This window comes from Topomyia yanbarensis, chromosome 2, assembly GCF_030247195.1.
Source record: "Topomyia yanbarensis strain Yona2022 chromosome 2, ASM3024719v1, whole genome shotgun sequence".
Taxonomy (NCBI): Eukaryota; Metazoa; Arthropoda; class Insecta; order Diptera; family Culicidae; genus Topomyia; species Topomyia yanbarensis.
In genome coordinates, this window is record NC_080671.1 from 304,485,269 (window position 1) to 304,513,048 (window position 27,780).

General features: G+C 36.4%; 1 protein-coding gene across 3 annotated transcripts in view; it reads right to left on the reverse strand.

Moving 5' to 3' along the window:
• Positions 1 to 306: 306 nt before the first annotated feature.
• LOC131683445 (glycerol-3-phosphate acyltransferase 3) overlaps positions 307 to 27,780 on the reverse strand; it is a 53,808-nt gene continuing 26,334 nt past the window's right edge. The window contains exons 2-7 of one of the 3 annotated variants that reach the window (XM_058965440.1): positions 24,230 to 24,511; positions 23,919 to 24,167; positions 23,536 to 23,772; positions 22,404 to 22,519; positions 22,200 to 22,340; positions 307 to 2,389 (exon numbers count right to left, since the gene is read on the reverse strand). In XM_058965440.1, the coding sequence (XP_058821423.1) occupies positions 2,092 to 2,389; positions 22,200 to 22,340; positions 22,404 to 22,519; positions 23,536 to 23,772; positions 23,919 to 24,167; positions 24,230 to 24,511 (1,323 nt within the window). In that variant the 3' untranslated portion in view covers positions 307 to 2,091. Of the gene's footprint in view, positions 2,390 to 22,199; positions 22,341 to 22,403; positions 22,520 to 22,680; positions 22,915 to 23,535; positions 23,773 to 23,918; positions 24,168 to 24,229; positions 24,512 to 27,780 lie in introns of all 3 variants that reach the window. The other 2 variants (XM_058965441.1, XM_058965442.1) reach the window with 2 other exon arrangements.

Sequence of the window (27,780 nt, forward strand, 5' to 3'; positions counted from 1 at the left end):
ATCAATGTTTTTTGTGAGAATTTCCTCATAGTGTTATGTCGGTTAGTCTGTAGTAAAAGTAAGAGTGCTTCGCTCTTAGCAAAAAAACTACCATAGTGCTTTTTCCTCGGTGTAATACAACGCAGGCGAAATTGGGTAAAAAATTGACGAAATCCAGAGATAGACAAAATCGGACGCAGACAAAATGGGTGCTGACAAAAATAGCTTTCAATACAATTGTAATTAGCACAATCAGGAATATTGAATTTATCATCATTTCGAACGCCATCAAATACTATATAAGGAAGAATATATGAACGAAATAAATATAAAAAGATTAACAAAAATTCTTAGTTTTTATTTTTTTCCCGGCATCTTCCTTAAAAATTACAAATATCGTAAAGTTAATATAGTTTATTACTGTTAGGAGCACTGGAAAGTCCGTGTAATTGGTTTTCGTTCATTTTCCTTCTCTTTTTGGTTTGATTTCATTATTTTCATTAGACCATGGAACATCATGGCAGTTTCTAGTTGAAACACAATTGTATGAGAAATTGAACATAATGTCATTATTAAAGGTTTCTAACAGGAAGTATCGTTCATTTCACGGACTAAGGTCTCAAATATTTCACGGTTATGAACATAAGCAACGCATCAAACAATAAGTTAACAAGTCTTACCGAAAATTCAAGTAGGTTGTAAATTTGTGTTCCCAACAAAGAAATTGGCGCGGGGTGTGCAGAGTGTAAAAATTTACAGAATGTGACCTTGTGGTAGTTTGTACTCAACGAAGTATTCATAGTCGGTTACCGCCATTGATTTGAACATTAAAAACACAACATTGAAAGGTTGACAATGATTAAATACACTCCGCTTTTTAAACCAAACATCAAATTACACGTTTTAGGCTTTTAAAGGTAAAAATGAGCAATGTTTGTTTCCTTGTTAAAATTAGTGTATTTAATTTAGATGAATTTTAAAACTGTGCGTTGTTGATTACATAGTGTTTAGACCATTTTACCACATTGCTAATGTCGCCATCTCAATTTGAAACCATTTTTTTGGATCAGCGTATGTTATCTTTGTTCAAAGCATTGACTCGAATAAATTCAGATTTACGTTTCGTCAAAACTCGAGTATTTTACAATGTTTACTTCAGATTTGTTATTATATTCTTTCTTTGGAACGTACCAATGATATTGATACCAACTTATAAGCATTCCATCGATGTGGGCAAAGTAATTAATGAAACAGCTCGACATCTAAAGGAAAGTTACGAAACACAAATTACAAAATATTTTGTCCTTGATTGTCTATCTAGACAATGTACAACAAAACAATAAAAAACATGGACAATATGTAGATGCCTTTGCGTAATTGTGCTTGCAAATTTGAAAAATACATCTCTACATGTATGCCCTATAAGGGGAATTATTAAAGCTCACTATTCTTAGTCCATTTCACCCCACCATAACCTTCCATTTTAATAACGAAATTTCAAGGTTTTCAGTCTTATTCAATAGGGTTATTCTATTTTATATTACATAGAAAGTAATGTAAATTGTAGACATTGTAAAATACTCAGCACTTGTAGGATCCTCGAAACGCTCTGCGCTTGGAACTAATCAATAAGATAAACAAACGCATCCCGGAAAGTTAACTACAATTAGTAAATGATTTGTTCCGTGTAGCCAAACCTATTAACACATTTCTGTAGTTTGTTGTAGCTGAGTATGCAAAAAGTTACAGAAATTTTTGAACAAACTAATTAGAGCAAAATTATTATAGAAGTATTACGTAACTATTAAATCCTGTGTGACATCTTTACAATAAATGTAGGAATAAATATCATTTTGCTCACTTTAAAATTGAAAAGTAACGTTGAAATCTACCTGCAATATTTAACAAACAGTTTTGGCTGTTATGGATAAGATATCCTGTCTTTCTTTCGCAGACTAGAGCTTCGTTACATTGTTCCATGCTCGTACTATTGATATTTTCACCATTTTTGTATTTCAAGCGAACGATCAACATGGTCGGACGTAGATAGAGTAGCAAGCTAACTCGACTTGGTCAACCAATGTCATCACATTTCGCTTTCGTTGGTGTTTTTCATTCACCTTTCAGACGTTTGCTGAACTCCTCCTGTTGCTTCTCCTTCCACTCCTTCTTTGGTTTCATTCGTTTCAGTTGACCATCCCACACGAGATCTACCAGACCACCCTGCTTGGCAATGACACTCTTCACCCGGTTGGCGAAATTGATCGCTGATTCATTCTCACCGCGCGTCATTGATGGTAAATACCAGACGTCGCACACGATCGCCCACGATGTCATCATCATGTATAGATATTGCATCATTGAGTAGCGAGAGCTGTTCCAAAACGCATCGCCGAAGCGGGCATCGTACCTGGAAGGTGTGAACAAATTAGTGCCATTAGTCATGTTGTTATGAGAGAGCATCAGCGTGAATAAGATTTAAAAGTCTTATCATAAGTGTTTTTTATATTAGGGGGACGTAACGCAAGACTTTTTTTTAATTTTATTTTGTTCGCGCGAAATGTCCTTAAAACCTATTGCCTAACACGAAAAAATACAATGCCTAAAAATGTCCAGAATATCAGAAGGTATGTGTGGGGGTGCGTTGGATATTTAACAATTGGTGTCACTAGAATTTTTCTCCTTCTAACAGAATCTCTAACACAAATAATTGCCCAATCCTTTTAACTTGAGCTTGTGCGACCACCCCTGGGGCTGCTACTCCGTTATCGATCGGGACTAGCTGAAGTTGCACAGGGAATCAGTAAATAATTATGCTTGGGATTAGCGAAACATCTTTCAATGTGCAACTCCTGGTAATCCTAAAGTGTTTCTGATCAATACCGGCGCCGGCCAGGCCAGAACGTAGATCGCGGAAGGAAAGGGAAGGAATTGTTAGTCCGATGCTTGCTTTTGCTAGAGGCCGTATATACTACTGCGCACTCCACAAGTATCACGGGAGGAGGATATTTTTGTTAGTAGAGTATAGAAGTTGGATATACTTCTTCTTTACCGACGCCAGAGAGGAGATTCCACTACCTGGGCCAGATATCGATCCACCAATTTCATGGACCGGGGACCAAAGGCTTTACTTCCCTTCCGAAGGAAGACGTGACCACAGATTTTTTCACCTCAGAAAAATCTCAACGACCTCGGCTGGAATTGAACCCAGGCCAACTGGAATGAGTGGCGGTCACGCTAACCACTCAACCACCGGCGCCGTCTCACAAATAATTGCCCAATCCTTTTAAATTAAAAACAAAATGTCTACCTCAAACGTTTTAGCTGAAACATATATTGTTTTTTAAATATTCATATATTTAGTTTTTTCTCACAAATTGACTCTTGATTCATAGAATTTTCAAGCAAGCCATGGGATGATGCTAAAGAAAGGTTTAAGCGCATCCTCAAGTTTAGCAAATGGTCTTAAATTTAGGATTTTGTGGATGTGTAGATTGAAACCTTCAAAACAGTAAAAATCGACTAACTATTACAATTACAATCAAATTCGAATGTTTCATTATTTTTTTAATTTGGACAACAATATCAAAAAACCGACTGAAATATTCAGTAAAAGGTGTTTACGTGTTTACTAAAAATTACGTTCATTGAATCGTTGACTTAAACATTACAAGGCTAAAGTAGATTTTTTCGAGCATCCAGTTTTTTCTAGAGCACTCTAGGTAGAGTGTGGACAAGACGAATTTGACGTATCCAAACGAGCGAAAATTTGATGTATCCAAACGAGCAGAGCTTCTTGTTTTGGAACTACGGGAACGAAGTATTGTGATCTTAGTAAATATCTTTTGAAATTTTCGCGAGCAATTTTGATGACTAGACTAAATAATATTCTGATTCAAAAGAAATTGTGTTTATCATTTAATAAAAGTATGTTCATAACCTCTTCTGGATTTTCACAATCTAAATACTACTGGTTCTGAAGACTGGCTCGTTAGCGCTTCAAATAAGTTTCGTATTTAAATTATTGTTCACTGATAAAATTAATTCAGCGACAAGATAGTACACATTGTTGTTCTCAGATCAAAATACTATTAAATATTTCACAAACAACATTTTACCAGACAGAAACAACATGGTCAAGATTAGCCATATCAGTCAAATATGTATATTCTGGTTTGATATTTACTGTTTTCACCAGCTCCGATAAAAAATCGAGAACATTATAAGGCAATTTATTTTTCGTTTTAAAAAATACACTTAAGAGCTTGAACATTTTAAAGTGATGCCAAACTTTCTTCTTTGAGGGCACTGCCCGCATAAATGTGTACCATATGCCAACCATTGCATCAATCGTTTTAAAATCATTTTCAATATGGTTCGTTCAACAATAGATTAACCATTGCCTAGTATGATATCGAACATAACCAGTGTCGTTTTTCCATACTCGACCATACAAACAACGGGTTGTTAAGAACAGTCACCATACCAAAATGTGCTGTTTTCCATATACATTTTGACAACATACCATTCAAGAACCATACAGATTATGGTGACATGCATATACTAGATCTAGCGATGCATAAAATATTAGGTGGAGAAAAAAAACCTGTTCCCCCCTTCTCATTTCAATTCTATCGATTGATCAAATATTATTTTGAGCTCGCCATCTTCTGAAGAATGCTTCGTTAACACTAAGTGGACTGAAACTTTATCCAATTGAGCTATCTCCGTAATATTGTTAGACGAGGATTTTTGACCATCTTAAACTGCACATTTTTGGAGCAGGGTAAACAGATATACGAATAACAAAGCCCACCAGAGCAATATCAACCTCTGGCGCCAAAGGACAACGTAGTATACAAATCTCCAATATAGGATACACGGAAGGTATTGAAAATGGTAAGTAAAATGGGTATGGTAGTATAACAGTTCAATTATAATGGTGAAATATATCAGTAGTATTCGCAATATGGTGAGCATTATACGAATAGTTTGGAAATGGTTCCGAAGATTTCTGGAATGGTATTTATTTATACGGGTACCTAACTAATACTTTGTTTTGCTGTTGATATTACGTGCAATGCATGTATGCATTATAATTACGGTCTAAAATACTAACTGACGCACAAATCTAGAATACGTATAGGGGAACTGGGGGTAAGACGGACATATTAAGCATATACTGAAATATAACATAGTAAGAGCATGTTTTTGTCAACATGTAATACTCTATGTTGTAGCTCCATATGTTGGCTTTGGAGTGCCCAGAGGAATTATATTACAAAAATCAATAAGTATCATTTTTTAAAGAACTGGAAAACGAAGAAATATCTGCACTTTTTATATATATATATATATATATATATATATATATATATATATATATATATATATATATATATATATATATATATATATATATATATATATATATATATATATATATATATATATATATATATATATATATATATATATATATATATATATATATATATATATATATATATATATATATATATATATATATATATATATATATATATATATATATATATATATATATATATATATATATATATATATATATATATATATATATATATATATATATATATATATATATATATATATATATATATATATATATATATATATATATATATATATATATATATATATATATATATATATATATATATATATATATATATATATATATATATATATATATATATATATATATATATATATATATATATATATATATATATATATATATATATATATATATATATATATATATATATATATATATATATATATATATATATATATGTTCAATTCGAGGTGAAAAATAACGATTTGGGGTACGATTTACAATAGAAGCAAATGATGTATTTTATAATATCTTTTTTGCCGTTGTCATAAAGAGAGCTATACAATCAGACCCAATGATCAGTCACAATCACTTATACAAAACTGGAAAGTTATGTATTAAGCGCGTAATCGGTAACATTAGTTCCTCGATTACACACAGCCAGAGTATGGGACCTGTACAAAATCGTCTACCATGTTCTAGGAATTCCGTATTGAGCCTCGGTCACATTAACGTACGTTCTGCAAAACTTGGGTCTCAATCCGGGAAAGTATCCAAACAGAATCCTGAGAAGCATATTATTATTATCCTAAGAGAGTGCCCGAAACCGACCGAATATATTGTCACTAAGTGAACAATTTCTTTAAAACGATTCCAAGTTTTGGTTTTCTTAAGTCACTTTGCACGGGTAACCCATATCGTCGCTGTTGTGCTATCTTATGACCAACGCCATTTTGGGGTAAACTGAGTTAGATATGCCACATTACTTGTCTAAAAAATCTCTACAAAGTGGCGTTTGCAGAATTTTGACATTCTGCTTGGTTACTGAGATATAGCGAGAAACGTTTTAATTTTTTTTAAATTTTTTTGCTTCGAATGACTGTGTCTGGGTATTGGCTCAAATTATCTTGATGTATAAGATGTTTTTATATGTAAAACCTGCTGATAAACACGATGGCATAATCATTTTCAAAACAAACGTGCACGAATTATAAGAAAAAATCCATTTAAGTTTTAAACTGGAAATATAGCCTATTTGGCAACACTGTAACCAAAAATAACTATTTCTCGCGTGTTTTTTGTAAACGGCCAATAAGCATGCTGTCAAAATTCACTTTGAGAGAAAATTCCGGACAAACCGTAACTCGCCGAGAATGGATGTTAACATTTTATGAAAGAGAAAAGTTTTCTCTGTCGTCTACTGCTACGACTTATAATCTGCGATTAATGTTTTGTCCGGAATTTCCGTTCAAAGTGAATTTTGACAGTATGCTTATTGGTTCTTTTCAAAAAACGCGCGTGATTTTTTCTAGATTCCCTGACTCATTTCCTTTAAAATGCATCTCACCGATTGTTTATAGACCAAATGAAGCAAAAGATATGAATAAAAGTTAATAATTCTAGAGAAAATTTTCAATAGGACGTAAGTAACATTGAGAGCCTCTCTTTGCTTACTTTCTCTTTCGTTTATTACGACGTCATTACAACACTTTGCACTAATTTTCCAGTACATATCGAAAGCCGACGATTTTTACTAGAATATTATGCAAAGAGTAGAGTAGTAAATGTTGAAATGGCCGAGTAATTAACATAAGAGAAAGACCTATTGAAAATTTTCTCTAGAATTGATGATTTTTTTCTATGCTAAATTTTACATGCACGATTATAACACGCCATATAAATTTGGTCAATACACACCTATGACACGTGTGAGTGCGAATTTTGTTTACATTTGTAGTAAAAACTCGCAACATAGTCAACTGATCTTCGTAATATTTTTGAGATTAATACAGACTAGATAGAAGCATCAATTGTCTTCTTTGAATTGTTTATACCGTTTATAAGTTTCAAGATATTCAATCTCAAACTTTAAAAATCGTTTTTCTCGAAATGTGCAAAATGGCGCTTGTCATAAGATAGCACAACAGCGACGATATATAATCTATTTTGGAGGTAGGTCAAAATTTGAGAGGAGATTAACCCTAGACCCCCCAATTAATCGCATAATCGAATCACGGATAATCGAGTACAGGTTGCAATTCGCAATACAGCAGTGTTTTTGCCGACTCGACGACCGATTTTTGAAATTTCTGGTGAAAATGAGTTATGAACTGAACTACGGCTTCCAAAAAGTCACGAAGAATGTTTATAAACCTAAATCGGTTTAACTGAACTGATGAAAAGACAAATCACGGCTATGCACAAATTTCTGATCAACATAGAGAACGTAACATTTGAGCCAGTCGCTACTGATTCCTGAATGGTATGAAGAATTTCTGCTGTATCGGTAGATAATGTGAGTTTAATGAAATAAGAAGGGAAAGATTACTTCGAAAACAACGTTAAGTTTGACATGGATAAGATGATTGATGTCTCCATTGAAACACAATATTAGATATGTTTCTCAAAGTTATTTTCCTGTATCGATTTTGTTGGCTATTTTCGGCAAATTTGAGACTAAGAGAAACGAAAACAATGAAATTGAAAGACGGATAGGTATTCTAGAGCGAATCAGTTATAAACTTAGAATGGAAAACTAGCACTAGGCAGGCTCATATGGGCATGATCGAAAGGAAATGTGAAGAATTCTTTGCTTTCTTGAAAGGGAGAAGAATGATCGCATGGTCGTTCTAGGCGAGGATTTGTGAAGAATTTTTTGCCGGCGTCGACGGTAAAACATGATGATGAGTTATGTTCTACCATAGACCATGCGGTAGACTTGGGTGCAACGCCCAACTCCTACTCTGCAGAAGGCAAAGAATTCTTCACATTTCCTTTCGATCATGCCCATATGAGCCTGCCTAGTTCTAGTTTTCCGTTCTAAGTTTATAACTGATTCGCTAGTGTAGCAAGTGGTGAAAAGCAGCGCAGAAGGGATATGTGTATAATTAAATATTGTGTTAGTGATAATGTAATATAGTAAACCTGTTGGTTTTGATAAAAAAAAAGCATGAAAATAAAAGAGCGAGCGGTGAAAAAGAAATTGTGTTGCCGATCACGGAAGTCAGCTTCTAGTTGGAATATTTTCAGTGAAAAGTGTGTACCGGTGGCTGCGAATAGTTAACACACATCCGAGAATACCACTGAGGAAGAGGATGGCTTTATTATGGATGCGGGTGAGATTGTTCTAATTACTCTATTTTCCCAGATGACATGATCAGAAAAATTGACTGTCGTAGCTGTTCTTACGTTGGAGACAATTTCATAAATCTTCCCCTTCAATTGAATTATGCTTCCGGTCAATTTCAGAGGAGAGGGAGACAGATTCCCAACTACTGCTCGTTTTCGCTCTCTTGCTCTCATTCTCGCAGAAACATTCTATGCAAAAATTCCAATAGGATTATTCCGATTTACATCAAAAGCAAGAACAAGACGGTTGCGCTTACTCTCATTTTTTTCAGGCACTTCAGAAATCCCGAATCAGATTATTTGCATTTGCGTTTAGGTATGCGTATGTTCATTGTTCACTATTGTAAGTTGAATAGGTAATGTCGACTTCTAATTGGTCGTTTTGTGAATACAGAGCGTTAATAATATTTACAAAAGGGTCGCGAACACACTAAATAACAGTGATGCTGGATCTATTTTGTATACTTTTTATAAACCATATCATTTGATGAAAATTATGTAAAAGGCGTGAATGATTATATCATCATTGTATATATTGTTTACAGAGACATCAACAAAAATACAATCTAATTTTTGAATGCTGTTGGTTTCGTGAACTCTTGGTTTAGTTGCGTGCTTCGCTATACAATTATTTACAGCAAAAGTGAAAGGTATGCTAAAAAATTCTGGCAGCAATAGCCGCATGTTGTCTTAGGTTTTTCTTCAGGACTGAGTAGAGAAAATTGAGAAGAGCAAGAAGCCTGTTGTCGTCTCTTCTCTTAGGTAAAGGTAGGGAAGACTAGAAAAACTCTAGTAAGAGAACTGCGTAGAGAAAAACAGCATTTTTGGCAACGTATGCCCCGGCATTGTACGGCAACACGTCCAATGTTATAAGGATAGGCAATGTTCGATTGGATTCGTTTTTTGACAGCTAAACGCGAATCCAATCGATCCAAAATGGAGTCTCCGCAGTTCTCTTTCTAGAGTTTTTCTAGGGAAGACAAATGGATTTCAGATAACATGCTACGAGGTGTTGCGATTTCAACATGTGTTTCACGGATAGGGGAAGCAAATTCAATTGAATTTTCAATCTTTCAGGAAATACTGGACAACAGATTTTTAATTTTCGAAGGGTCTGTTGCATTAAATACATAATCTGAAATGGTGGTGTGAGTAGAAATGTTTCTCTTCGGTAGCTTATTTCCGGACATATTTTATATATTGCGATTTTGAAGCTTCAGATAGTCTTTCACATAAACCATTTAGGTTTTGCAGCATGTCCCGAATGCAGTTTTGAGTTGGTAGTTAAACAAGCGCTAATTATATGCTTAAGTATTCATTGTGTTTATAGCATGCATTATTAACTATTAAACCATAGTATTCTACTATGTTTTCATTAAATTCTTTATATTCGTTACTCCTATGGTCCTTTGCTCTTTTATTGTTTTCAATGTAGGCATTCGATTGTAGGATTCATCATTATATATACTTCATTCATCGTTTTCATTATATCCCGCACTTTCATAGTCTTGTTTATAGTACATGATATACATTTATTTCATCATTATCAATATTGTGAGCGCATCAGTGCATCATTGAAGTTGCAACTGAACAATTAAGTGGAAGGCCAATGGGCGTCAAGAAGGAACATTGCTCGTCGTTCGCGACCAGTAAATTTCTCTCCAACGGTTGCAAACAATTTGGCGCGCTCTTCTCCAAACAAATCGTCCCGTTCCGTATTATGTTATATTATATTATATTATACTATATTTTGCTGTGATAACTTGTATTATATGTGTTATATTATACTATATTTTATTATATTCTATTATATTTTATCATACTTACGTAACCCGATCAGAAACACATAACAAAAAGATTTCAGAACTAAACCTTGCTTTGTTACTTGTTATGAACACAATATGTTACGAAAATTGCATTCTGTTATAATCTTGTCATTTCATTCTGATCGGGATACGTACTCATACATGCAATCATAGTTTTACGTTATATAACCACATACAACTAAATATATAAAATGCATGGGAATTGGGAGGGACCATCAGGGCACCTGATTGAAGCGATTTGGACAAGAAGAGTGGAGTAGCCAGCTTCCTGTTGCTAACATTTCGTGGAGATTGGGCGGGCTCTTCTCCCCACCTATTGGAGCTACCTTCCACTACAATGGCTTGCATTACGATTGACTTATATGTTCTTGTTATTAGAAGGAGATTCTCGAACACTCCCGTGGAACGTGTAAGCGAATAGTTGCTTACCGACCACCCAACTCCCTTTTGGCCCTTCATACAGTAACATACTGATTAGGGTCAGTGAGTAATGCTTGATCAAATTGTTGTGTTAGGACTGCTCAGTGCTATGGGCGGTGGTCCTGCTACAATAGGTGGTAGTAAAACACATCACATCTAAGTTTATAACTGATTCGCTCTAGAATACCTATCCGTCTTTAAATTTCATTGCTTTCGTTTCTCTTAGTCTCAAATTTGCCGAAAATAGCCAACAAAATCGATACAGTAGAACCTTGCGGCAATTAAAACAGTAACAAAGTTATTTTCATATCTATGTTGGGGGAGGGGGGTGCTTTGATATCCAGCTGGGAAATTTAATAGATCAAAAGTGATAGATGGCAGCGGCGGTTGTATGTGATCTCGTTCTAGAGGCAGTAAGATAGCATATGGGTTTGTGCATTGGGCAAGAGTACCAAGGGTTGCATATTCGAATCCTACCTCTGAAGGGAATTTTTTCATATAACATTTCATTATCATTTTAACAATAAAGCAAGGCAACTTTATAGTAGACGCCATGTGATAAGCCCATTATAATTGAAATACACTAAAGTTTTTTCTGTACGAGGGATACGTAACGCGTAAATAATCGCGTCATCTCAAAAATCCGCGCGGAAAAAAAACTTTTTTCTTGTAGATGATAAAGAATTGTTGCTTCTGTAAAGCTTTAGCACTGCTCAAACACGGAATTTTTTTTAAAAGAAACATTCCTTTTAATTCATAGAATTCGAACATATTAAGTACTGTCCATGGCACCAAATTGAGTTTTCAACCACTTTTATTTATTTATCAGTGTCTCGGGCTAAAATGGGTCGAATTGTCACAAACAGCGTTGAAAGAATTAACAAATTTCTGCGATTAATTGAACCCTTATATTTTAAAATCGCAATATTAGAAAAAACAACTTAGCAAGTTACAGTTTTCGATAAAGTTGTTAGCCACATTCTGGAATACTCTTTTATTGTATTGCTTTGTCAATTGGTGTGAAATAGCGAGCTGTATGGGTGGAGAATCAAAAAAGTACATTTTCCCATACTAATTTCAATACCAACAACAAAAACTTTGAGCAAATCCGAGCGCAATAAATTGCTCCCATAATTTGTACATCCATTTACAACCACAACAATTTTTCCGTCCAACCTCGAGCAGCTCTAATGTATAGACAGTATATAACGGTTGATGAATAACACCACTTTGAAACCCAAGATGGCTGCTTGTAGTTACCACAAAACAGTGCAAACCATCATCCATATGGATGTCGTTTGCATAGTGGTCAGTAGATGACGAAAATAAACACTGAACACTGAAAACCATCATCAATATATAATTTGAAATGGGATTGCCAGCAGACGACGGAAATTGAAGATTGACGCCATTTTGAAATCCAAGATAGCGGCTTCCGGTTACCACAAAACAGTGAAAATCATCACTGCATATCCTTGAGTTGCAGCTATCTGAATATAGGTTCATCTATGTATGTAGAAGCAAAAATCCGGATATGCAATTGCATTACTGCAGGGCAGTTACACATAAAATCATATGAAGTTCCGTAATCGGATTCACAAAGATCACCTGAATAATACACAGCACGCTGAAAAGTAGCCATGTGATAATCGAGTTTGCAATGTCCAGTCAGTTTCCTTATCTCTACTTGTCTTAACTATGAGCACAGATGTCGGTTGCTAAGAATTGCGTGTATCCAGTTCGCGATATCGTCGCTGTTGTGCTATCTTATGACAAGGGACATTTTGCACATTTCGAGAAAAACGATTTTTAAAGTTTGAGATTGAATATCATGAAACTTATAAATGGTAGAAACAATTCAGAGAAGACAATTGATGCTTCTACCTATTCTGTATTAATCTCTCAAATATTACGAAGATTTTTTTGACTATGTTGTATGTTGTAAAACTTCATTATAACTTAAGCCAATCCCAAGATATAATGATTTGAAGCAAAAAACTCACAATTTCCTATCACTTTTCTAGCTATATTTCAGTAATCAAGCGAAATTTCAAAATTCTGAAACGCCATCTTGTAGACATTCGTTAGACGAGTAATGTGGCATATCTAACTCAGTTTACCCCAAAATGGCGTTTGTCATAAGGTAGCACAACAGCGACGATATATGAACGTACACTATGACCTCCAGCTTCTTCCAAAAAGGATGCGAGTTACACGTTGTCAAAAGCATCTTCAATATCGAGACAACATTGTGTAACAGAGTGGTGGTAGACTTCCCCCGCTGATATGAATGTTGTATTGCATGCAGCGCATGCTAGCCTAAGCTAATATCCCGAATGCAGTGGTCAATTAAACGTTCCACTGATTTTAGAAGGTCAGACTGATCGGTCTAAAGCTCTTTGCCTCCTAATAAGTGACGCAGCCACCTTTAGGAATGAATTTTACAGTTATTTCCCGCCACGCTAATGAAATGTATACTGTTGCAAGACTACAAGTAAGAATCTTTTTCAAAATATGTTTGAAGTGTTCATATTCTTTGTAGTAGAACTGGAATGATTCCATCTTATGCCGGCGAATTATACGGAGCAAAACTTTCTATAGTTCATTTGATCGAACGGTTGTCACAATTCTACGAGCAAATGCCCAAAATCAGAGCTACCTGAAAAGAACTCAAGGGCAGTCGTCAGTGATGGCTTCATACAGCCTGTCAAAAAGACAGTTGAGTACTACATCTTCGTCAGACGAGAATTCACCATTAACAGTTCTAATCGACATTTGAAGTTTTACAGCACGCTACAAGTGTATTCTAAGTTTTAAGATCAACTTCAAGAGTACCATAAAACCTACATTGTTACTCGGGATCTGCTAGTCGCGTTGAGACTTGAGACATTTGTGCAGAGGCTTTTCCAACCACTTCGCTAAGAGGATCGAACGGCATTTCTGTATTCTTTGCGAGCCAACTTCCTTTAGAAGTACGCATAACTCGAAGCGAGCAAGTCTCTTGATATGCTGCTACTATGAGTGAGTTTGTTTTATTCAATTCGTCGAAAGATACTCCTGAAACCTAGTCGCCAAACCCTTTTTGTAGAGGTCCCAATTCGTAGATTTGGGATTACGATATGTGACGATATCTAGCGAGACGTTTAATTGATCAAATACGATACAATTATGATCCGACAACGACGGTTCGAGCTCGTACCGGTTTGCCAACTCATGCGTAATACTGCTCGTGCAAATGTTGGGCGATTTCCTATATTAAGTATGTGCAGATTTGTACTGCTTAAATATCACATCAATTCGGTACCTCTCAAATTGATATCTGAGCTGCCCGAAATTATGTGGCGGGCATTTACATCACTGTCGATTATGAAGGGAAACCCATTTCTGCTACAGCATGATATAACCCTTTTGAAACCATCAGAAGGTGATAGTTCATTATGCGGCAAATATGTCGAACAGTAAGCGTATTTCTTGTTTATGTTATCAACAGTCATATCGACTGTGACAGCACAAATATCTCGTGTTGTGAGGTCGGATATAAGACATGCGCCAATAGTCACGTAGTTTTGTCATGGCATTTTTGTTGAAAGCTACGAAGACGGGGTTAAGTAGCTTTCCAACCAAGAAGTTTCCTTTATGGAAATACGGTTATTGAGCCACAAGGCGGAATAGATTCATATTCGCTTTCTGTTTATGCTGAAGATTAATTTGTGGTACTCCAACCATACTCGATCACAGCACTGCATATTTGGCCTGTGTTAAGACAAAGATGACGAAGCGCCATTTAGGGGTATCTCTCTAAAAATTGCTATCGCATCCAATGTAGTGCTAGAATAACCTACATCAATTTATTTTTGGGTACTCAAATAGTAGTTGAAAGCAAATGAGTACCCATAAACTTTTTATGATGATAATGGTAAATTATCGAAAAATGAATTTTGACATTGAAAATAGCAGGAAAAAATTATGGCGCTTAGTTCGGTTTGGCTTAACGCAGGTCATTTCATCATCAGCACTTGTTTTACAGCAGCTAGAAGATACCAAACACGTTGGCTTAAAATCGCCTCTAGCGAATCCCGAAATGGGTATTATTTACAGCAAAAGTGAAAGGTATGCTAAAAAATTCTGGCAGCAATAGCCGCATGTTGTCTTAGGTTTTTCTTCAGGACTGAGTAGAGAAAATTGAGAAGAGCAAGAAGCCTGTTGTCGTCTCTTCTCTTAGGTAAAGGTAGGGAAGACTAGAAAAACTCTAGTAAGAGAACTGCGTAGAGAAAAACAGCATTTTTGGCAACGTATGCCCCGGCATTGTACGGCAACACGTCCAATGTTATAAGGATAGGCAATGTTCGATTGGATTCGTTTTTTGACAGCTAAACGCGAATCCAATCGATCCAAAATGGAGTCTCCGCAGTTCTCTTTCTAGAGTTTTTCTAGGGAAGACAAATGGATTTCAGATAACATGCTACGAGGTGTTGCGATTTCAACATGTGTTTCACGGATAGGGGAAGCAAATTCAATTGAATTTTCAATCTTTCAGGAAATACTGGACAACAGATTTTTAATTTTCGAAGGGTCTGTTGCATTAAATACATAATCTGAAATGGTGGTGTGAGTAGAAATGTTTCTCTTCGGTAGCTTATTTCCGGACATATTTTATATATTGCGATTTTGAAGCTTCAGATAGTCTTTCACATAAACCATTTAGGTTTTGCAGCATGTCCCGAATGCAGTTTTGAGTTGGTAGTTAAACAAGCGCTAATTATATGCTTAAGTATTCATTGTGTTTATAGCATGCATTATTAACTATTAAACCATAGTATTCTACTATGTTTTCATTAAATTCTTTATATTCGTTACTCCTATGGTCCTTTGCTCTTTTATTGTTTTCAATGTAGGCATTCGATTGTAGGATTCATCATTATATATACTTCATTCATCGTTTTCATTATATCCCGCACTTTCATAGTCTTGTTTATAGTACATGATATACATTTATTTCATCATTATCAATATTGTGAGCGCATCAGTGCATCATTGAAGTTGCAACTGAACAATGAAGTGGAAGGCCAATGGGCGTCAAGAAGGAACATTGCTCGTCGTTCGCGACCAGTAAATTTCTCTCCAACGGTTGCAAACAATTTGGCACGCTCTTCTCCAAACAAATCGTCCCGTTCCGTATTATGTTATATTATATTATATTATACTATATTTTGCTGTGATAACTTGTATTATATGTGTTATATTATACTATATTTTATTATATTCTATTATATTTTATCATACTTACGTAACCCGATCAGAAACACATAACAAAAAGATCTCAAAACTAAACCTTGCTTTGTTACTTGTTATGAACACAATATGTTACAAAAATTGCATTCTGTTATAATCTTGTCATTTCATTCTGATCGGGATACGTACTCATACATGCAATCATAGTTTTACGTTATATAACCACATACAACTAAATATATAAAATGCATGGGAATTGGGAGGGACCATCAGGGCACCTGATTGAAGCGATTTGGACAAGAAGAGTGGAGTAGCCAGCTTCCTGTTGCTAACATTTCGTGGAGATTGGGCGGGCTCTTCTCCCCACCTATTGGAGCTACCTTCCACTACAATGGCTTGCATTACGATTGACTTATATGTTCTTGTTATTAGAAGGAGATTCTCGAACACTCCCGTGGAACGTGTAAGCGAATAGTTGCTTACCGACCACCCAACTCCCTTTTGGCCCTTCATACAGTAACATACTGATTAGGGTCAGTGAGTAATGCTTGATCAAATTGTTGTGTTAGGACTGCTCAGTGCTATGGGCGGTGGTCCTGCTACAATAGGTGGTAGTAAAACACATCACATCTAAGTTTATAACTGATTCGCTCTAGAATACCTATCCGTCTTTCAATTTCATTGCTTTCGTTTCTCTTAGTCTCAAATTTGTCGAAAATAGCCAACAAAATCGATACAGTAGAACCTTGCGGCAATTAAAACAGTAACAAAGTTATTTTCATATCTATGTTGGGGGAGGGGGGTGCTTGATATCCAGCTGGGAAATTTAATAGATCAAAAGTGATAGATGGCAGCGGCGGTTGTATGTGATCTCGTTCTAGAGGCAGTAAGATAGCATATCGGTTTGTGCATTGGGCAAGAGTACCAAGGGTTGCATATTCGAATCCTACCTCTGAAGGGAATTTTTTCATATAACATTTCATTATCATTTTAACAATAAAGCAAGGCAACTTTATAGTAGGCGCCATGTGATAAGCCCATTATAATTGAAATACACTAAAGTTTTTTCTGTACGAGGGATACGTAACGCGTAAAAAATTGCGTCATCTCAAAAATCCGCGCGGAAAAAAAAACTTTTTTCTTGTAGATGATAAAGAATTGTTGCTTCTGTAAAGCTTTAGCACTGCTCAAACACGGAATTTTTTTTAAAAGAAACATTCCTTTTAATTCATAGAATTCGGACATATTAAGTACTGTCCATGGCACCAAATTGAGTTTTCAACCACTTTTATTTATTTATCAGTGTCTCGGGCTAAAATGGGTCGAATTGTCACAAACAGCGTTGAAAGAATTAACAAATTTCTGCGATTAATTGAACCCTTATATTTTAAAATCGCAATATTAGAAAAAAAACTTAGCAAGTTACAGTTTTCGATAAAGTTGTTAGCCACATTCTGGAATACTCTTTTATTGTATTGCTTTGTCAATTGGTGTGAAATAGCGAGCTGTATGGGTGGAGAATCAAAAAAGTACATTTTCCCATACTAATTTCAATACCAACAACAAAAACTTTGAGCAAATCCGAGCGCAATAAATTGCTTCCATAATTTGCACATTCATTTACAACCACAACAATTTTTCCGTCCAACCTCGAGCAGCTCTAATGTATAGACAGTATATAACGGTTGATGAATAACACCACTTTGAAACCCAAGATGGCTGCTTGTAGTTACCACAAAACAGTGCAAACCATCATCCATATGGATGTCGTTTGCATAGTGGTCAGTAGATGACGAAAATAAACACTGAACACTGAAAACCATCATCAATATATAATTTGAAATGGGATTGCCAGCAGACGACGGAAATTGAAGATTGACGCCATTTTGAAATCCAAGATAGCGGGTTCCGGTTACCACAAAACAGTGAAAACCATCACTGCATATCCTTGAGTTGCAGCTATCTGAATATAGGTTCATCTATGTATGTAGAAGCAAAAATCCGGATATGCAATTGCACATAAAATCATATGAAGTTCCGTAATCGGATTCACAAAGATCACCTGAATAATACACAGCACGCTGAAAAGTAGCCATGTGATAATCGAGTTTGCAATGTCCAGTCAGTTTCCTTATCTTTACTTGTCTTAACTATGAGCACAGATGTCGGTTGCTAAGAATTGCGTGTATCCAGTTCGCGATATCGTCGCTGTTGTGCTATCTTATGACAAGGGACATTTTGCACATTTCGAGAAAAACGATTTTTAAAGTTTGAGATTGAATATCATGAAACTTATAAATGGTAGAAACAATTCAGAGAAGACAATTGATGCTTCTACCTATTCTGTATTGATCTCTCAAATATTACGAAGATTTTTTTGACTATGTTGTATGTTGTAAAACTTCATTATAACTTAAGCCAATCCCAAGATATAATGATTTGAAGCAAAAAACTCACAATTTCCTATCACTTTTCTAGCTATATTTCAGTAATCAAGCGAAATTTCAAAATTTTGGAAACGCCATCTTGTAGACATTCGTTAGACGAGTAATGTGGCATATCTAACTCAGTTTACCCCAAAATGGCGTTTGTCATAAGGTAGCACAACAGCGACGATATATGAGCGTACACTATGACCTCCAGCTTCTTCCAAAAAGGATGCGAGTTACACGTTGTCAAAAGCATCTTCAATATCGAGACAACATTGTGTAACAGAGTGGTGGTAGACTTCCCCCGCTGATATGAATGTTGTATTGCATGCAGCGCATGCTAGCCTAAGCTAATATCCCGAATGCAGTGGTCAATTAAACGTTCCACTGATTTGAGAAGGTCAGACTGATCGGTCTAAAGCTCTTTGCCTCCTAATAAGTGACGCAGCCACCTTTAGGAATGAATTTTACAGTTATTTCCCGCCACGCTAATGAAATGTATACTATTGCAAGACTACAAGTAAGAATCTTTTTCAAAATATGTTTGAAGTGTTCATATTCTTTGTAGTAGAACTGGAATGATTCCATCTTATGACGGCGAATTATACGGAGCAAAACTTTCTATAGTTCATTTGATCGAACGGTTGTCACAATTCTACGAGCAAATGCCCAAAATCAGAGCTACCTGAAAAGAACTCAAGGGCAGTCGTCAGTGATGGCTTCATACAGCCTGTCAAAAAGACAGTTGAGTACTACATCTTCGTCAGACGAGAATTCACCATTAACAGTTCTAATCGACATTTGAAGTTTTACAGCACGCTACAAGTGTATTCTAAGTTTTAAGATCAACTTCAAGAGTACCATAAAACCTACATTGTTACTCGGGATCTGCTAGTCGCGTTGAGACTTGAGACATTTGTGCAGAGGCTTTTCCAACCACTTCGCTAAGAGGATCGAACGGCATTTCTGTATTCTTTGCGAGCCAACTTCCTTTAGAAGTACGCATAACTCGAAGCGAGCAAGTCTCTTGATATGCTGCTACTATGAGTGAGTTTGTTTTATTCAATTCGTCGAAAGATACTCCTGAAACCTAGTCGCCAAACCCTTTTTGTAGAGGTCCCAATTCGTAGATTTGGGATTACGATATGTGACGATATCTAGCGAGACGTTTAATTGATCAAATACGATACAATTATGATCCGACAACGACGGTTCGAGCTCGTACCGGTTTGCCAACTCATGCGTAATACTGCTCGTGCAAATGTTGGGCGATTTCCTATATTAAGTATGTGCAGATTTGTACTGCTTAAATATCACATCAATTCGGTACCTCTCAAATTGATATCTGAGCTGCCCGAAATTATGTGGCGGGCATTTACATCACTGTCGATTATGAAGGGAAACCCATTTCTGCTACAGCATGATATAACCCTTTTGAAACCATCAGAAGGTGATAGTTCATTATGCGGCAAATATGTCGAACAGTAAGCGTATTTCTTGTTTATGTTATCAACAGTCATATCGACTGTGACAGCACAAATATCTCGTGTTGTGAGGTCGGATATAAGACATGCGCCAATAGTCACGTAGTTTTGTCATGGCATTTTTGTTGAAAGCTACGAAGACGGGGTTAAGTAGCTTTCCAACCAAGAAGTTTCCTTTATGGAAATACGGTTATTGAGCCACAAGGCGGAATAGATTCATATTCGCTTTCTGTTTATGCTGAAGATTAATTTGTGGTACTCCAACCATACTCGATCACAGCACTGCATATTTGGCCTGTGTTAAGACAAAGATGACGAAGCGCCATTTAGGGGTATCTCTCTAAAAATTGCTATCGCATCCAATGTAGTGCTAGAATAACCTACATCAATTTATTTTTGGGTACTCAAATAGTAGTTGAAAGCAAATGAGTACCCATAAACTTTTTATGATGATAATGGTAAATTATCGAAAAATGAATTTTGACATTGAAAATAGCAGGAAAAAATTATGGCGCTTTGTTCGGTTTGGCTTAACGCAGGTCATTTCATCATCAGCACTTGTTTTACAGCAGCTAGAAGATACCAAACACGTTGGCTTAAAATCGCTTCTAGCGAATCCCGAAATGGGTATTTGGAACATGACCACCATTTGAATCCCACGATTTGCGAATAAAAAAACGTCCACTGTGTCAGAGCTTCGCTTAACACAGTAAGGGTAATGATACTCCCTGCTCGACTAGAATATTTTAGTCCTGCCAGTCAGTCAGTCCTCGGCACGGAGAAACATCTTGACTTGATGACTCCTGTTTTAAGTCGCCTCTTACGACATGGGAGCAGGTACCCAGTGGATCAATTCTTGGTTGAGAAACCCATATTGATGATGTGTTTATACTGTTTTATGGTAGCCGGAAGCTGCCATGTTGGATTTCAGAATGAAAACAATCATTAATTTCGTCATCTACTGACCACACCCTTCGAATGACATCAATTTTGATAATGGTTTGCACCGTTTTGCGGTAACCGGAAGTCGCCAACTTTTATTACAAACTCTTTATGATCTTAGCTAACTTTATTCAATTATTTTGTACTGTATACTTGTTTGCGAATATGGCTTTCTATGGATCACGTAATCAGCTAAAGTACCGTAGCATATGGAGGAGTATAAAACTTGTCCCATACAAATTGCTGATACTCCCTGTTACTCTTTACGACTACGAGGCATGGGCGGAAGAGGTATTGAAGGAAGCAGACTATCGAGTGCTTGGTGCTCTTCAGCTAGATTATTGTCTCGTGGCATTTCGTTGTTACCTTCTGGTTGTAAAATGGTCGGTGTTAAATCAGAGCGGACTAAGTCGCAAAATATCAAAAAGTGAGATAATGATAGCACTGGATAAAGAATTTCTTTAGCTACATTTTACTCTTACCAGAATTGTTATATGTTACAATTAGCATGAATTATGGAAAAAAATATTTTCAAATTATAATGTAAAGGGTGCTGCGATTCAAACTTTAGGCTCGTTTTTCTCGAAATCAACGCAATGTTCCTTAGTCCGTTCGGACTTAACACCGACCAAATAGACAAATTGAGATTATTTAAGAAAGTTAAAAGAGAAACAAGCATGAGATTAAATTGTTCTTCAACTTTCACGTAACCAAAATAGTTATGGAACAAATCAGGCACTTAAGATTCTGAAGGGTTTAAATATGGTACCATCGTGAACACCTAGATATTAAAACGTATGGAGAATTACGGTACACAATGATTTTCAACCGAGCATATCTATCAACTCAAAACTTTTCCTCAATAGAAGCGTTAATTGGGAGAATATGAATTTCTGTAAGGAACATTCAAAAATTATGTAATGCTTTTAAGGGGGAGGGGGTACGACAAATTGTGACAAGTTGTGACATACGGGGGAGCTAGAACGTTACGTAAAACATTTTTAATGAAGAAAAAAAAATTAAGCATTTGTTACGTAATAAGGGAGGGGGGGGATAGAGAAATTTTTGACAATTTGTAACACGGGGGGAGAGGGGAGTCAATTTTGAGCAATTTTCGCGTTACGTAATTTGTGAATGGTCTCGTATACAAATTACTCACTTTATGGCAACAGGGTAGATAACACCGCCAACTTCGAAGCTACCCTTTTTGAATTGCATCACAGATGTATTGTTGATGCAGGTACCCTCTGGAAAGATTAGAATTGGTGGGTTGTTTGGATCCGAAACGTGCTCTTTTAGCCTATAATACAAAAAAAAATTGAAAAATTTTGCTGTTCTTTTGTAACGACTCTTATAATCCTACCTTTTTGCTACTGCCATTCTATCTTTGGCTTCTGCACGTTCAAACCAAATATGGGGAGACGCTCTGGCTAGCGCCCTCTGAAGAACCCCCAAAAATCCTCCATGCCTTTGACCAATCTATTGATTTTGTGAAGCATAAATTATTTGCAAAAGAGTTAATTGCGGTTTCTTAGAGAATAACATTAGCATTGCCATCGAAATAGCTTGCTGATTAGATAACATTCGCATAGGATATAATAAGGATGCAATTCACGCAATCATATCAGATCATTACTCACCAATGAATAACAGTTATCGCACATTAACATTAAAACATCGATGGGGCTTGTGTGATTCGCTACGCAGATACCGTTTAATGGGCGATTGTCAATGTTATGATAATTTACGACGGATGATAATGCACTCGAAAGTACACCGAAACATTGAATCAATATAATTCTCACCAGCCATCTTTTGGTGGGTCCGTCAGGTAGGCAACCGACCAGTGCCGTGCATATTGTCAACCAAATCACCTAAATGAGCAATGATCAATAGACGGATAGTTGTAGTATTTACAATGAGGTGCTGATTTGAAATGAATTTTCGAATGCAAGAAATGGGATGAATGTCGAGGAGTGGAGCACTGTGATTTAGTGGAAAGCCAATTTACAGGCGATTTGTTTGGTAATGAGTGGACGATCACAATGCAAGTGCATGGTATATAATCATAACATTCCGGCACCGCATATAACGTTGCATGTGTTTGTTATAAAAACATTTAAATCAACTTTTAAAGCATACCGTGGGAAGAACTTGTGCTGTACTCGTTTACTTAAGTTCCATATCCTTTCAATTTATGCTTTTCATAAAGAGGAGGTTTTCAAAAATGTTTGTGCTTTTATATGCAATTTGGCACAATATGATAAAACCAATGCAACATCAATGTGTGCCAGTTGGGGTGCATTTTTACAAAATGTGTTATAACTAAACTGGTTGGTTTATAGCAAGATCAAAGCATTCAATATGCAATTATGTAATCAAGTTGCAAGACGTCACGATATGGAAGAAATGACCAACCCAGAGGATTCCTGTCATTCAATGCATCAATATTAGTAAAAAGTAAATATGAAGGAATACATTCCTTCTCAATTTACCAATGAATAGGAGTGGTCGGTCGAAAGTATTGCTATATCGATTGGCGTTGTATGGTTCGCTACACAAAAGCCACAGTTTTTGGGTTTGTATTCCTTGTTGTGAAAACGGATCACTGCGGACAAGGATCGGCATATTATACGGAAGGTATGCTTGAAAACATACTCGTTCGCTTTTAAACGGAGGTTCCGCTTAGGGATTATCCCGACGATGGCGAAGCCTACCACGCAATATACAACCTGTTTATGGGTGCAATTTATTGTGAGGAAAATGAAAAATTTTAATCTGTAGTTCATGTCGTTTGTTTTTGCAGTGAACGGATTTGGTAATATGCTTTTTTGTTGTTGAAACCAACTGAATTAAGAACCAGAATCAAAATACTTACACCGATGAAGCAAATAAACACCCTAGAAGGCATTAGAATAACATATCGAATAAAAAATCCGATAACCCAGATGATAGTAAGCCGCCATGAAATGAACTCATAGTGTCTGTTTGTACGTGTCAGAAGGTTCCAGTTCTTTAGTTCCTCGGCCTCAAATCGACTAGTAACTTCGTCCTCTATGATAGCTTCAATCCCAGACTTGACGTAATCCAAACAATTAGACAAATTGAACTCAAATGAATCATTTTCCTACAATGACATACACAAAATTAAAAGACAACGTATTCTGATGATACCTTTAACCTTCTTACATCTTCAGGGTCAGATTCACGGTTTTTACTTCGCGTACTGTTTACATCCGGTACCAGTATGAGAGATTCAACGCGGCTAATCACCGAGTTTCCTGTTTTAGTCGCATCTCCATTGAGCAATGTCTTATCTGTACCTCCATTAAGTTTGATTTCTTTGCTGACTGTAGGACCATTTGTTAGGCTGCTCTCGCCCTCTTTTTGTGTGTGCGATGTGTTGTTATCAGATATATCCAAATGAGCAAACTGCTGCTTGCGAACTATTTCAATATTTTGACGACCGTACTGTAAAAATAAAAAAAAACCTTAGTCTATGCATAATCTCATAATAGATATTACTGATTCTTTTAGTGTAGACGTAGTTTTAGTTGACAATTGAAACCAAGATTATGGGGTAGACGAGCCCTTATCCATTTGATTATCCAGGATGTCAAACTAATTCGATTGTAACTTGCCTCATTGTGATTAGATTGCGCTTAAATATGTACCAGCATCCTTGCTTCGATGAGGTAGTAACATAAAAAAATCTGCTTTGGAAAATGTAACCCACCCTTATTAATCATACCATTTGACCTAATGCGTTGAGTAGAGATGGCATACACTGCTCTCACTAATGCATTCAAATGGGTGGGATGAATACAGGAGCTAAGCTGAATTAGGGTATAGTTACTTCCCTAGTAACAATTGAGGTTTTATGGTAGTTTTATAGCCGCTGATAAAGCTTAGATTGTACTTGTAGCATGCTATAAAACTTCAATTGGTCGGTGTTAAGTCAGAGCGGACTAAGTCGCAAAATATCAAAAAGTGAGATAATGATAGCACTGGATAAAGAATTTCTTTAGCTACATTTTACTCTTACCAGAATTGTAATATGTTACAATTAGCATGAATTATGGCAAAAAATGTTTTCAAATTATAATGTAAAGGGTGCTGCGATTCAAACTTTAGGCCCGTTTTTCTCGAAATCAACGCAATGTTCCTTAGCCTGGTCTAACTTAACACCGACCAATTGTTACTTGGGTTTATAAGGTGTCAAAGAATAAAAAAGTGAAGTTCACAGGTAATATTAAAAAGTACAGGCATAAACATACAACCCTCAGCTAGCTATGAGAACATCCGCACTTTTATCTGTTAGGAATATCATGCTATTAAACTAAACTGCCCATAAACGCATAAGAGTCCCATGTGGATTTTTGTCGAAAATGGGTTATCCGTTGGATTGTATTCTATATCACCACTGAATCACACTGCACAAATAAGATTACCGGGTTTGTTCAGAAAATATCAAAAAAAAATATCAAAACATGGTTGTCCCATCCATTTGGCTCAATGGATGGGACAATCTTGAACATAGTTTTTCTCGGCTTGCTGTTTTTCAACATGGGACTCTTATGCTGTTATGAGCAGTAAAGTAGGTGTAAGGATCATCAACTACCGTTCAACTCAGATCAAATAATGCATATTTCCTGAAATATCAGTATCATATCAACACTGAACAAAGCATTCTGTTTGCTCTATTACTTGTTAGTTCTGCCCCACCATGTTTGGATATGAGCTGTATTTGTTGATTGGTCCAACTAAATGTATGGACCTAAGTTGCTACGTCGGCGGGTAATGATTTCCGGACCTGACCGATTCATGATCGCGCGAACACGAACGTTTGTAGGTTCGCGTTTGAAACTTCGTAAGTACCAAAACATTCACCTTTTTACCGTTGTTGATCACTAAGAGCTTAAGCGTTCGTATGTTAACATGTTTGTCGCGTGTGCTCGCGTGCATGTGACTTCGCGTGTTCAAAACTCGATTTTGTAACCATGTGGCCATTCACATTCGTGTGTTCTTAGATGATCGCGCGCGGACCGTGAATCTAATACTTAATTTTTAGTGTACGGCTCAGATGCTAGAAAAAAGAGAGATCGTTCATATCACTAGAGTTCTCGGTCACGTCGCCATGTAACGTGTTGTCCAGTGGATATGAGAGCTTTCATTTTTAATTGGTTCAACTGAGGGCAAGGACCTAGTCTACTGATACCAAGGATACCGGAGGTGAACGATTCGTGATTGTGTGAGCGCGGGAGTTCTTAGGTTTAAGATTAAAACAGCGTTTTATAAGACGTTCACCTGATCGCCGGGATTTTACCATGTTTGCGAGATCGTGATTGTAGGTGCCGCGGATGGTCATGAAGGGCTCAAGCAATTGTATGTTAACGGGTGTAGGTGCCGTGGATGGTCGCGAAGGGTTCAAGCATTTGTATGTTAACGAGTTTGTCACGTGTATAATTTCGATTTTATAATAATAAGGCGTGTATACCTGAATGACGCGGACCGTGAATCTGATGCTTAATTTTTAGTGTATGTTCCCGGTCATGTCGCCATGGAACGTGTTGTCTCGTTAATATGGCGTCATTTTTTGATTGGTCCAACTGAAGGTATGAGTCTAGGCTGCTAGGACCGAGGTTAGACTTCTGGACGTGACCGTTTCATAATATTAAAAATTTTGTAAAAGCTGGGCAATAATGTGAAGAACTGAGAAAAAAATCAGAATGGTCCAAGAGATTTTGCGTTATAGTGTAAAACGCATTTTTTCGACGTGCGTCCTGAAGATTCACTGTCGTTCTCCCAATTTTCAATACTTTGCAACAAAAATTCGTGAAAAAGTTGTTCAAATGTTGAATATTTGCAAGGAAATTAATTGAAGAGACTAACACTTTCTGTATGTGTTACTATGTTTTAATTGCCGCAAGGTTCTACTGTATCGATTTTGTTGGTTATTTTCGGCAAATTTGAAACTAAGAGAAACGAAAGTAATGAAATTGAAAGACGGATAGGTATTCTAGAGCGAATCAGTTATAAACTTAGAACGGAAAACTAGGACTGGGCAGGCTCATATGGACATGATCGAAAGGAAATGTGAGGAATTCTTTGCCTTCTGCTTAGTAGGAGTTGGGCGTTGCACCCAAGTCTACCGCATGGTCTATGATAGAACATAACTCAAAAGTCCAAAAGTTTGTTTGAAAATGATATTTTTGTCACCGAAAATACCTGGATCTATATGTATGTCGCGTTGATTAGCATGTATGTGATTCGCGACCCTCTCGACCTTCTCAATGCACCAATCGAGGCGTATTGCAAACAGCAACTTTCTGTTAGAGGTCAATATGCAACTTTCTGTTAGAGGTCAATATGCAACTTTCTGTTAGAGGTCAATATGAAAGGCTATAATTATGTCCAATAGAGTATAAAGCTTTTTTCTAGCTGAGATTTACGCTATAAACTTGTAATAATTGGTGATAATTGAAGCACTAAGTTTATTCAAATTGATATATGTTTGAAGATGTTTTTAATACCGTCAAACCAAACAAACTAGTAGAGGGAGCATACTGCCGATTTACGAACCGACAAAAAATGATATTTTAAATGCCACTCGGATGGTATTATGACTACATCTTCGTCGCAGTACGATAAATCGTTTCAGCTTTACCTTTCTGGGATTCACTCACAAGCACCTTGCGAAGCGGTGAATGAAATGGTAAAATCAAAAATGGAGACGGATG